At 31.9% G+C, this 9,954-nt stretch overlaps 1 protein-coding gene across 1 annotated transcript; it reads right to left on the reverse strand.

Moving 5' to 3' along the window:
- Positions 1-3,479: 3,479 nt before the first annotated feature.
- LOC114190512 (zinc finger protein CONSTANS-LIKE 16-like) lies at positions 3,480-5,242 on the reverse strand. The gene is made up of 2 exons (XM_028079426.2): positions 3,938-5,242; positions 3,480-3,794 (listed from the first exon to the last, which is right to left on the reverse strand). The coding sequence occupies exons 1-2, from the start codon at positions 5,225-5,227 to the stop codon at positions 3,543-3,545; spliced, it is 1,542 nt and encodes a 513-aa protein (XP_027935227.2). The 5' UTR covers positions 5,228-5,242; the 3' UTR covers positions 3,480-3,542.
- Between the last annotated feature and the right edge of the window lie 4,712 nt (positions 5,243-9,954).

The following is a 9,954-nucleotide window of genomic DNA, read 5'->3' on the forward strand; positions in this document are numbered from 1 at the left end:
TTTGAAAAAAAAAAAGGTGACTTAGTCATTGAAAAGTAATGTTTCTTTAGAAGACTTGGTTTGTATTTTTTATGATGACTTTTTGTGTCTCATTCTAAGAAAAGTGGTGAAGACAGGCACGCAGTATTGAAAAGGCCAACAGATAAAAAAATAAAAAAGGAAGGAAAAGTGTGATTTGGTTGAATTCAAGGGAATTGATTAGTTTTTGTTGGTTTTATAGGGTGAGGTTTTGGTTTATGTGTTGGTGGTATGTTGCAAAACCCAAAGAAGAGAAGAAAGGGTAAATAGGTGGTTATGAGAGGGACTAGAGGAAAAAAGCGAGAATGGCAGAGACATTGATGAAGGAAAGCGCTACGTATTATGCGGCGAAGAAGAGGTTTTAATAAAAGTTGTCAGTGATTCGTAGTCTGCTCCTTTGTCACGTAGCATTTTGGATTTGGAATCAACTTTCAATTTCATTCACCACTCTTCTTGTGAAGACAATTTTAGGTTTAGCCCTTCGATGCATTTTAAGTTGCGCAGTGTCTTGCTCACCAATTCTCTTTACCCTTTCTCCATCTTCTTCTATCTATTGGCTTCCTTTTTTTCTCATCATTATTATTATTTGACCAATATTCCTTGCCAAATACTAAATACACCCTCCCTTGATTTCAAATATCTATGTTGCTGTTGCTGGGTGGGGTATCCTCGTTTGTGCTGATCATCTATGTTGCCATTCGACAATAACTCGTGATCTCTGTGGAATTCGGGATACCAAAGAGACACTTATTAAGCTCATTCATCCTTCTTCCATTCTTATGTTGTTTCTGTTGTTGCCATCTTCAAGTCACTAAATTAAGGAGGAAAAGATATTAGAAAAGATGTAAATGATTTCTCAGTCAATTCCAAACTATAGGAAAAAATCAGTGTTAAAAGCTGAAAGTTGTTGCTTGTTCTAGAATGGTATCATGCCTTTTTCTATGTATAAGTTTAAGACACTTGTAATAAAGATATATTTTTCATTTTGAATGAGATTTGTCTGATAGAAAAAAGTATGAATTTTCTACTCATTTAATTGTAATTTGTTGCTATCTAAACATTATAATCAGATGTATTGCGACCCTGTACAGAGATTTATTCATCAGCACTGTACATGCATTGAACTAAGATAACTGCTAGATGAGATCTCAATCTTGTTACTGTTATGGAATTAATCGAAAGATAGGACAACTTTAAGTTCACTAGTTTTTAAAAATATCTTAAGAAGAAAGGGAATAAAAGGAAGTATAAAAGTGGAAAGTAATTTAGATGATAGCTACACTTTGAAAAAGAACTATGAGTTGGTTCCTCTGAATTGAATGTCTTTTTGGTACATGGACAAAGAGGAAAACAGAATCAGAAGATACCATCCTAGAATGGTATTAGAAGGCACATGATTTACGCACAGTTAAAGGTGGTTTACCCACAATCCCCTAAACCTACTCTCATCTCATTCAGCAAGATTCCTCGCATCAAAACAAGACCCTCAAACTCTTTCTTTGAGTTTAACATCATCTTGTTTAGACCAAAATGTGCAAAGCTTCTGCGGCCTCTATACAAAGTCAAACCAACAATCTATATCAATCTCAAGAGTAGAAAATTTTCCCACTTTACTGGTTATTACTATTCGTTTGACTTTATATACAGATAAGGAAAAGTGATCATAGAAAGCAATTGTTGCAAGCCATGTTTGAGATCATGCACCAAGTTCCCTATGAAGTAGGAAATTGAAAATTGTAAGGACAATAGTTACTCCTGAATTGTATTCCAGAACGCCATTAGATTGTGCATTTTATAACTCAAAATAAAAATCCTAAACTAGATGCTAAAATGATAATCTTTTAGTATATATGAGTGCAGGATGAAATTATAGAGGTGCGGGAAGAATCAGGCCCAGCCCGTTAGTTAGTGTAAAGGGTCAAGAAAGATATTAGGCCCAATAATTAAAGAAACAGAAGCCCAATTTAGATTGGGTCATCATATCAGGATTTTGGAGAATGAGCCAGAAAAAGAGAAGGGACATCAAAAGAAATTATAGTTACACTAACGAAATAGTATATTAGTTTAAGGTTTTGTGTCTGGAAATCTATATCAGTTATGTTCTGCTTCGAAACATGTTTGTAATCATGATCACTCAAAATGTGATATAAGTTGTATCCAGAAGGAAACTGGTGTAGGTGTATTCAAGAGAGTCGTTGGAACTCACTCTTACCTTCATTGCCAATCAACACATGGCAATAAAATTCATTATTAATTTTAACCGTTGCTAATTTTATTTTTCTTTTTAATATATATATTTTTTAATCTATGTAAAACATTGTTTATTAGGCTCAATGAAAAAGATCAACTTTTCTCTGATGCTCAACAATAACAGTAAAAATATTAATCGCATGGTGGGGGTATGTTATTCATGAGTGCGTCATGTTTCCATCATAACTACCAAAAAAGTTAAGATGTTACATCTAATTGATAATTGATATTTCAAGTTATCACAATGTTAATGTTAATGATGGTTATGAGAAGTTTGAGAGAGTTTTTTTAACAATTATGTAATATTTAAATATGTTATAATTAATATATTAGTTCATATATAAAGTTAACATACAATTATTATATAATTTAATAAAATGATTATAATAATTTGATTAACATTTAAAAGTATAAAATAAGTGTACCCAAATATCATTGTACTAGAAATCGTACATTTTTCTAAAAATATTTAATGATTTTTCCAGTAAAAATGATAGACAAATTTCAGTCTTTAACATTTAATCGAATTTATATTTTTTAGTAACATCATCAATTCGTTTTTAATTTGACGAAACTCAAATCACGGAATATATATATATATATATATATATATATATATATATATATATATATATATATATATATATATATCTTTGTAAGATTCTAATATAAGTTTTGTCACGAGTCCCTGATATTTTGAGTCAGACCAAATAAAAAAATATTTTTGAAAGTTGAAAATATGTTTATGGTTATTAAAGTTCGTACATGTGTACACTAAACTTGTGAAAGATTGTGAAATATAACTTAGGAACTTCTAATTTTAGTTCTGATTTTATGACGATATTTGGATAATTAAAGGTAAACTAAAATTATACCAGGGGTAACTAGTATGTATTTTGCAGGGATAACTGATATGTAATTTGAAGAACTCTTACAGGAATTAAAAAAAAAGAAATTACTCATGAGTATAGATGTGAAACATTATCACAATTACAAATTTGAGTGAGTCTAAATTTTATTATGTACAGGAAAACATTATACAACATATGAGGTAAAAACTTTATAAATCTCTCCAATTTCATTTGTGTTGTTTTTTCTATAGAAATTTTCTTCACAAAAGACTCATCACTTACAGTATATATTAAAGACATGATTATAAATTTGTTGCGTTTATTAACTTAACAAAATTGCTATACAGAAAGATGAGAAAATAAAACAAAAAGCAAAAATATATTATTTAGGAAATAAATAGTAAACAAAACTTGAATGAGGTCTTAATGATTTAGCAAGGGAAATGTGGATGGTGCAAAGGAAGCCCTCTTGACAAACCTCCCCTTCATTCTGGGTCTCTTCTCTGCATTCAATTTCCTAACCTCGTACCTTATTTTCTTGGAGAACAACCTTGTTCGGCGCTTTTCTCTGTACCTTGACACTCTTGCCTCTCTGCCTCCGTCAATTATCACCGGATGAATCCCAAATCCACCCACTTCACCATAAGGATCATGAATTCCCCTTCCATAACTTTCCTGCTTAATTAAGTTAAACATCATTAGTCACATAATCAAACAAGCATCACATCACCCTTAATAAGAAAAGTTATGGCGAATCTAACAGTTGGTGGCAATTAATAAGAAAAGAGAGATGAAAAAGGAGAAACAATAGTACATACGATGCATTCGTGCCAGCACTCGTCGGGGTCCAAGTTTGGTTTGTCAGGAGTGGTCCAAGGAGACTTTTGGCTAGCCCAGGCGATAATCACTGCCTCGTAATCAAGCTGCAACGATATCTTCTTCTTTTTCACCTCATCATTCTCTCCCAGTTCTTCTTCATTCCCCTTCTCCTTCCCCAATTCAAAATCACAAATCTTCTCCTTCACCTCTTCACACGTCTCATAATCAAAGCTAAACTCAAACGATACATCTCTCCCCACCATCTCCATCTCCATCTCAGGGCTCTCTTCCTCTTCCACCTTCACCCCCCCACTACCCACCGAACACTCCTCCTCCTTCGCATCAATCAGTCCCAAATCCTCCATCCCCACGCACTCGTTTTCAAGCCCCCTACCCAGTAAATTCTCAACATCAGCCGCAAACTCAGCAAGTTCTGCGTCGGAAGGAAGCATCCCATGCAGGTTTTCCATCTCATTATTACTGTGATGAAAAACATTGCTCTGAAACCCTTTGTTTTCGGCCTCGGCCACGGCAGCTGCTGCTCCTTGATCAGTTGAAGTCACCGAAGAAGGAGAAGAGCTATTGGTCCCACATAGCTCAGCAACAAAAGGGTCGAATATGGGGACCCTGTAAAGAAGCTGCTCCTCGTTCTCGTCATGGGAATTCACCTCTTCCGAACCCACTTCCGGGACCAGATGGAAGGGATTGTTGCTACGAGAGTGTTTCCCGTGTCGGGGCGTTCGAGCTTTCTTAGTGTGCCAAGTGGGAGGTTGCTGTTGTTGTTGTTGTTCGTCGGTGGACTTGTACGACGCCGTTTTCAAGCGAACTCTTTCGTGCCGGCGAGCCAAAGGATTGGCGGAGTGAACCGAAGAGTCACAGGCCTGGCAGAGAAAAGCATCATCAGCGGCACAGTACCAACGTGCCCGCTTGGTTATGCAGCTGTCGCATGCTCTTGCCGTTTTGCCTCCAACCGCGTTTGCCGCGTTCTTTGCTGTACTCATCACACCCAAACAAAATTTGAAGCCAAATATCAAACGGGGGAATCGGGTTACAGTGTGGGTTTGGTTACAGGGGAGGGAATACGATACAATGATTATTATTTTGGATGAAAAAGGGGTGTGTGTGAGTGTGAACGGTGACCCACAGAGACGCTTTTGCATTCCATTTAACAGTGAGAGATCGTTCGGGTTTGCACTTTTGGGACCTCCTACAGTGAAAGGGAGTGAACTTTGGGGTCCACAATGCAACGCCTTATCTGGTTTTTCATTGGTGGAACATGGAAAGTTCATCCTTTTCTCTGCTTCCTCATTGGGTAGATTTCTAATCAGAGCGATTTCTCGTGGTGACCCACTTGCCCTGTGGATGAGCATGGGCTTTTCAAATTTTAATCCCATATCGGAAACAAAAAATAGTTAATCTACTCCCGTCTTGCTAGAAATATCTGAGTGAGATAGATTTGGTAGTTTCTGTTGCCTCAGCCTCACAGTGACGTTAAAAGGGTAAGACTTTTGTTCTGTGGTCCCCTTTTCTCTTCTTCCTCAATCACTTTTGGGGTTTTTTACCAATTATATATCTATTGGGTTCAGTGTGAGAGTGTAGCCAATGCAGCGGTGCCAGCTAAATGTATACCCTACTTGAGTTTGTCTGCAAGTTATTGCTGCTGAGTGTGTATACATGACTTGGATCCCCTGGATTTTGGATAATAGAGTTACATCTGTCATAGTTTATCTGGAAATAACCACAAATATGAGGCGTCCTAGTAGATCAGGTTATTTTGTCAAGTCCCTTCACACACTTCATTAGACAATAATCATGTTCTTCCCAAGTTGGCAAGATACCAAACAAATTAACATATCATGCGCATTCAAACCTTTATTTACAAATTATTAATGAACCATGTCATACATGTCGTATAGTCTTTACTCCTATCTAATAAGAACCTTATTTTTTAAATGAATATAGGTTAAATTATTCTTTTGGTCCCTCTATTTTGGTCCTTCTATTTTTTATGAAATTTCATTGTGGTTCTCACGTTTTTCGTTGTCTCAATTTGGTTTTCATTTTTTTAAAAATTGACTCAATTTGGTCCTCACCATTAACTTTGACAAGACGGTGTTAAAGTCAATGTCACGTGTCAATTTATGGTTTTTTTGAATTTTTTTATTTATTTTTGACACGTGTTATTTCACTATTGTGCCACGTGTTAAAGTGACTCAATTTGGTCCCTATATTTGTTTTTAGTTTCAATTTAGTCCCAAATTTTGTAAAAATGAAACAATATTGTCCCTCCTTATATTGAGACTCAATTTAATCTTTTTTATATAACTTATGATGATATTCTTAATAAAATTGACATTTTTATTAAATATTTATAGAAATATTTTTAAATAAATTTTTTTTAGTTTTATTATTAAACAAAGTTAAACTCCAAACTTAATTTCAAAAATTAACAATTTTATCATCATATATAAAGGCATCAAGTGTATCATATTATACAAACTTGGTAAAGATTAAAAATCAAATAACTTGTCACACATAAACTTAGGAACTAAATTTCAAGTTCAAAACAAAATCAAAGTCTAATGTTTTGTGTAGAATTTAAAGTTAATTTAAAATATTTATAGAAATATTTAATAAAAACGTTACTTTTAGTAAGAATATCACCATAAAATTTATAAAAAAGTAAATTTAGTGTCAATTTGAGGAAAGACAATATTGTTTCATTTTTACAAAAATTATGACTAAATTGAAAATAAAAACAAATATAGGGACCAAATTGAGTCACTTTAACACGTGGCACGACTGTGAAGTGACATGTGTCAAAAAGAAAAATTAAAAAATATATAAAAAAATATAAAATATTAAAAATATTAAAAATATTAAAAAAAAACATAAATTGACACGTGACGTTGACTTTAACACTGTCTAGTCAAAGTTAACAGTGAAGACCAAATTGAGTCATTTTTAAGAAAATGAGGACCAAATTGAAACAACGGAAAACGTGAGGACCAAAATGAAATTTCATGACAAATAGAGAGATCAAAAAGATAATTTAACCATGAATCTATTAATTACAAATACTATTTTCTAATGATATAAGTGTTTATTAGTTACTATATAAGAATGTTAGAGGACTACTTGACGAGGTGAGTAGATTAGAGGAGATGAAGTGCTGTTTTGAAATACTTGTTTTTCTTAATTTATGTAAAGAAAAAAAAAAAACTTAAACATTGACCAATATTAGACAAAGAAAGAGAGTGCTATGTTAATGAGTTGGGTGTTTGAAAAGAATAGCATAAGAAGGAATTTTTGCCTTGTACACCGATAAACATGAAACCTACCTCAAGGAAAGATGTAAGGTTCTAAGTTGAAAAATCAATCCAATTTTGATTACTTGTCCTGAATTAGGTTAGGAAAAAGAAATCCAATATTATGATTATATAGTGATGGAAAAAGAGAAAAAAGAAACGAATGGATATAATTATATACAGTGACATGGAAAGTATTATGGATAAGGATTTGAGAATTATGAAAGAGTGATGTGGAGTTAGGAATTCTGAAAGTAGAAAGTAAAAATGGAGAGTGAAATGCAAAATTTGGAAAGCATAGAGAAAGAATTGTGATGGGGAAACATATTCTTGGAGGTGAAAAGGACAATAGCATTACCATCTTCTTCCCTTTCACGTGTCAATTTGGAATCTTATTCTGTCAGATACTTCATACTCAAATCTACGCATTCAAAGATAAATACCCACTAACAAGTACATTTTATATTCTTTCTATTACCTTGTCGTTTTTTTCAACATCCTTCGTAAATGTAAAATTACCAACATATTTTTTAATCAACACAGTCATTGCAAATCTGCCATTTTTGTTCTGCTCTTTCGAAAAAAAAAATCATTCAATTTAATTTTTTTTTAAAAAGTATTTGCTATATAATTTCTCTAAGGAGAGAGAGACAGAAAAAATCACTTTCAAAAAATCAAGAGACGGAAAGGGAGAAAGATATTTGTTCGGTTGTTTCAGAGTAAATCAAATATGCATATTAGAGTCAATGATTTTCTTTTATGACAATTTTTCATTAGAGTCATTTTCTCGACGAATTTAATTAATAACACTTTTAATTTTACGCTTGAATTTATAATTTAATTTTAGAATTAGTCTATTACTCTCTCTTTTTCATAATATTTGAGCGTATTTTTATTTAGGGATGGTTTTATACAAAACCAGAAAATTTTATAGAATCACTGAATATGCATTCGATCTAAAATAATTAGTTTTCATCTTCTTACCAATTTTTAAACCTCAATTTAAAAGCACTATGATATAGATGCATACCAAGTCAACAATTTGTAAGTATTCAATGTTAAAAAACAAGTCAGAGCAATAAATTCCATCTTCTCAAGTTTCAAATGCATTTTTATTTCTTTTATCGCACCTTCTCTTCATTCATTTAATTGTTTATTCTTAAGTCGACTACTTGGAACCTAAAATTGTTAAAAATTCAAATCCAACTATATAAGCACTTTTAAAATCTCAAGAGCATTAAAACACATTATGCATAATTTATAGCTATTAAAAATAGTTATCTTCATATATCAAGTTTGTATTCTTAAGAGAAACTCTCTAAAACTCTAAAACTAAGGAAAATACAGTATACTCCACTTCCAAAGAAGCTAAAAAAAATTATTCAATATTTATTACATTTCTTTTTTTATCATAAAATATGATCTGAGAATGAAAGCTATAAAAAAATCATTTCATAAAATTACAGAGAAAATAGAAAAGGATTAAAGGAACTTAGAATAGAGAAAGAAGATGCGAGGATAAAAAAAAGTGCAGTTATTCATTAAGTTACTATTTTATCTTTCAATTTAAAAACTATCAATTATAAAATATTTGTTAAAAATATTGTAATCTCCCATTGTGTCTTTTTTGAGTTTCTATTAGAAACATGTAATTGAAAAGTCTAGATTTTAATAAAATTAAAGAGTCCACAGTGGGTTGAGTTATGTTTCAGATATATTTAACCAATGAATCTGTTTTTTCTAGACTAATGGTATATTTTCAAAAATATTTTTTCATGGAAAAATTTATAATTCAATTCATTGCTTAAAAAGATGTTGGATGTAAAAGTAAAAAAAAAAATTGAACAAAAGTATTATGCTCGCAAAATTGAAGTAATGCAACAAACTCAAACAAATTATATACATAAAAAAAATATAACTAGAAGATTAATTCTGTCTTCTTATCGCATTGTGGTCACTATTTCTTATAATCATATCCGTTTAATAGTATGTTGTAGTTTATTATCTTGGATTGATTTTTGTAGTATTGTTATCTTCACGAGACTCAAGCCTCAATGTCGTTTTTTTTTTTAATGTAATTGGTTTCCGAATTCTAAATTAGCCCAAAACATAAAGAAACAAAAAGAAGCTTCATTTGACCCATTTCTACTGAGCCCGAATGAGGTTGATTGGATATACGTTTTGAAAAATGGGCCAACTACTAAAGCAAGAAAAAGCCCAATTTTTGTATCGAACTTCATTATTCTTTCAAATTTAATTTTGCACCGCATCTTGATTATTTTAATTGTACATAGCCTCTCCGTTGTTCTTTACGTCCTTTCCCGTCCATTTTAACAGCTATTTCTTCTATTTAAAAAGTAATATAACTTATTATATTTTGTTCTCTGTATTGAATCTGGCGTTTTCTATGAAATTTAAATTAACGCTACATGTTTTGTACGAACGCGATTACATATATCATGTATGTTATTTTTATAATTTAAGTCAATTCGGCAATTACTTTATCTTAAAGGTTCATTACTACATTGTGTTTTTTGTTTGTTAATATTCTGCTTGATTTATTGATATTATGAAACTTACTTACAAGATACATACCTATTTATTTCGAAGAATAATTTTGAGAACATTGATTTTTTTTTTAATGTAAGCATTTTTTTTTCTGATTTATATTGTTTCGATAACTTCTGACCTATGATCTCTTTTGTGTG

This window comes from Vigna unguiculata, chromosome 7, assembly GCF_037176805.1.
Source record: "Vigna unguiculata cultivar grain cowpea cultivar isolate G323 ecotype 2 chromosome 7, ASM3717680v1, whole genome shotgun sequence".
NCBI lineage: Eukaryota > Viridiplantae > Streptophyta > Magnoliopsida > Fabales > Fabaceae > Vigna > Vigna unguiculata.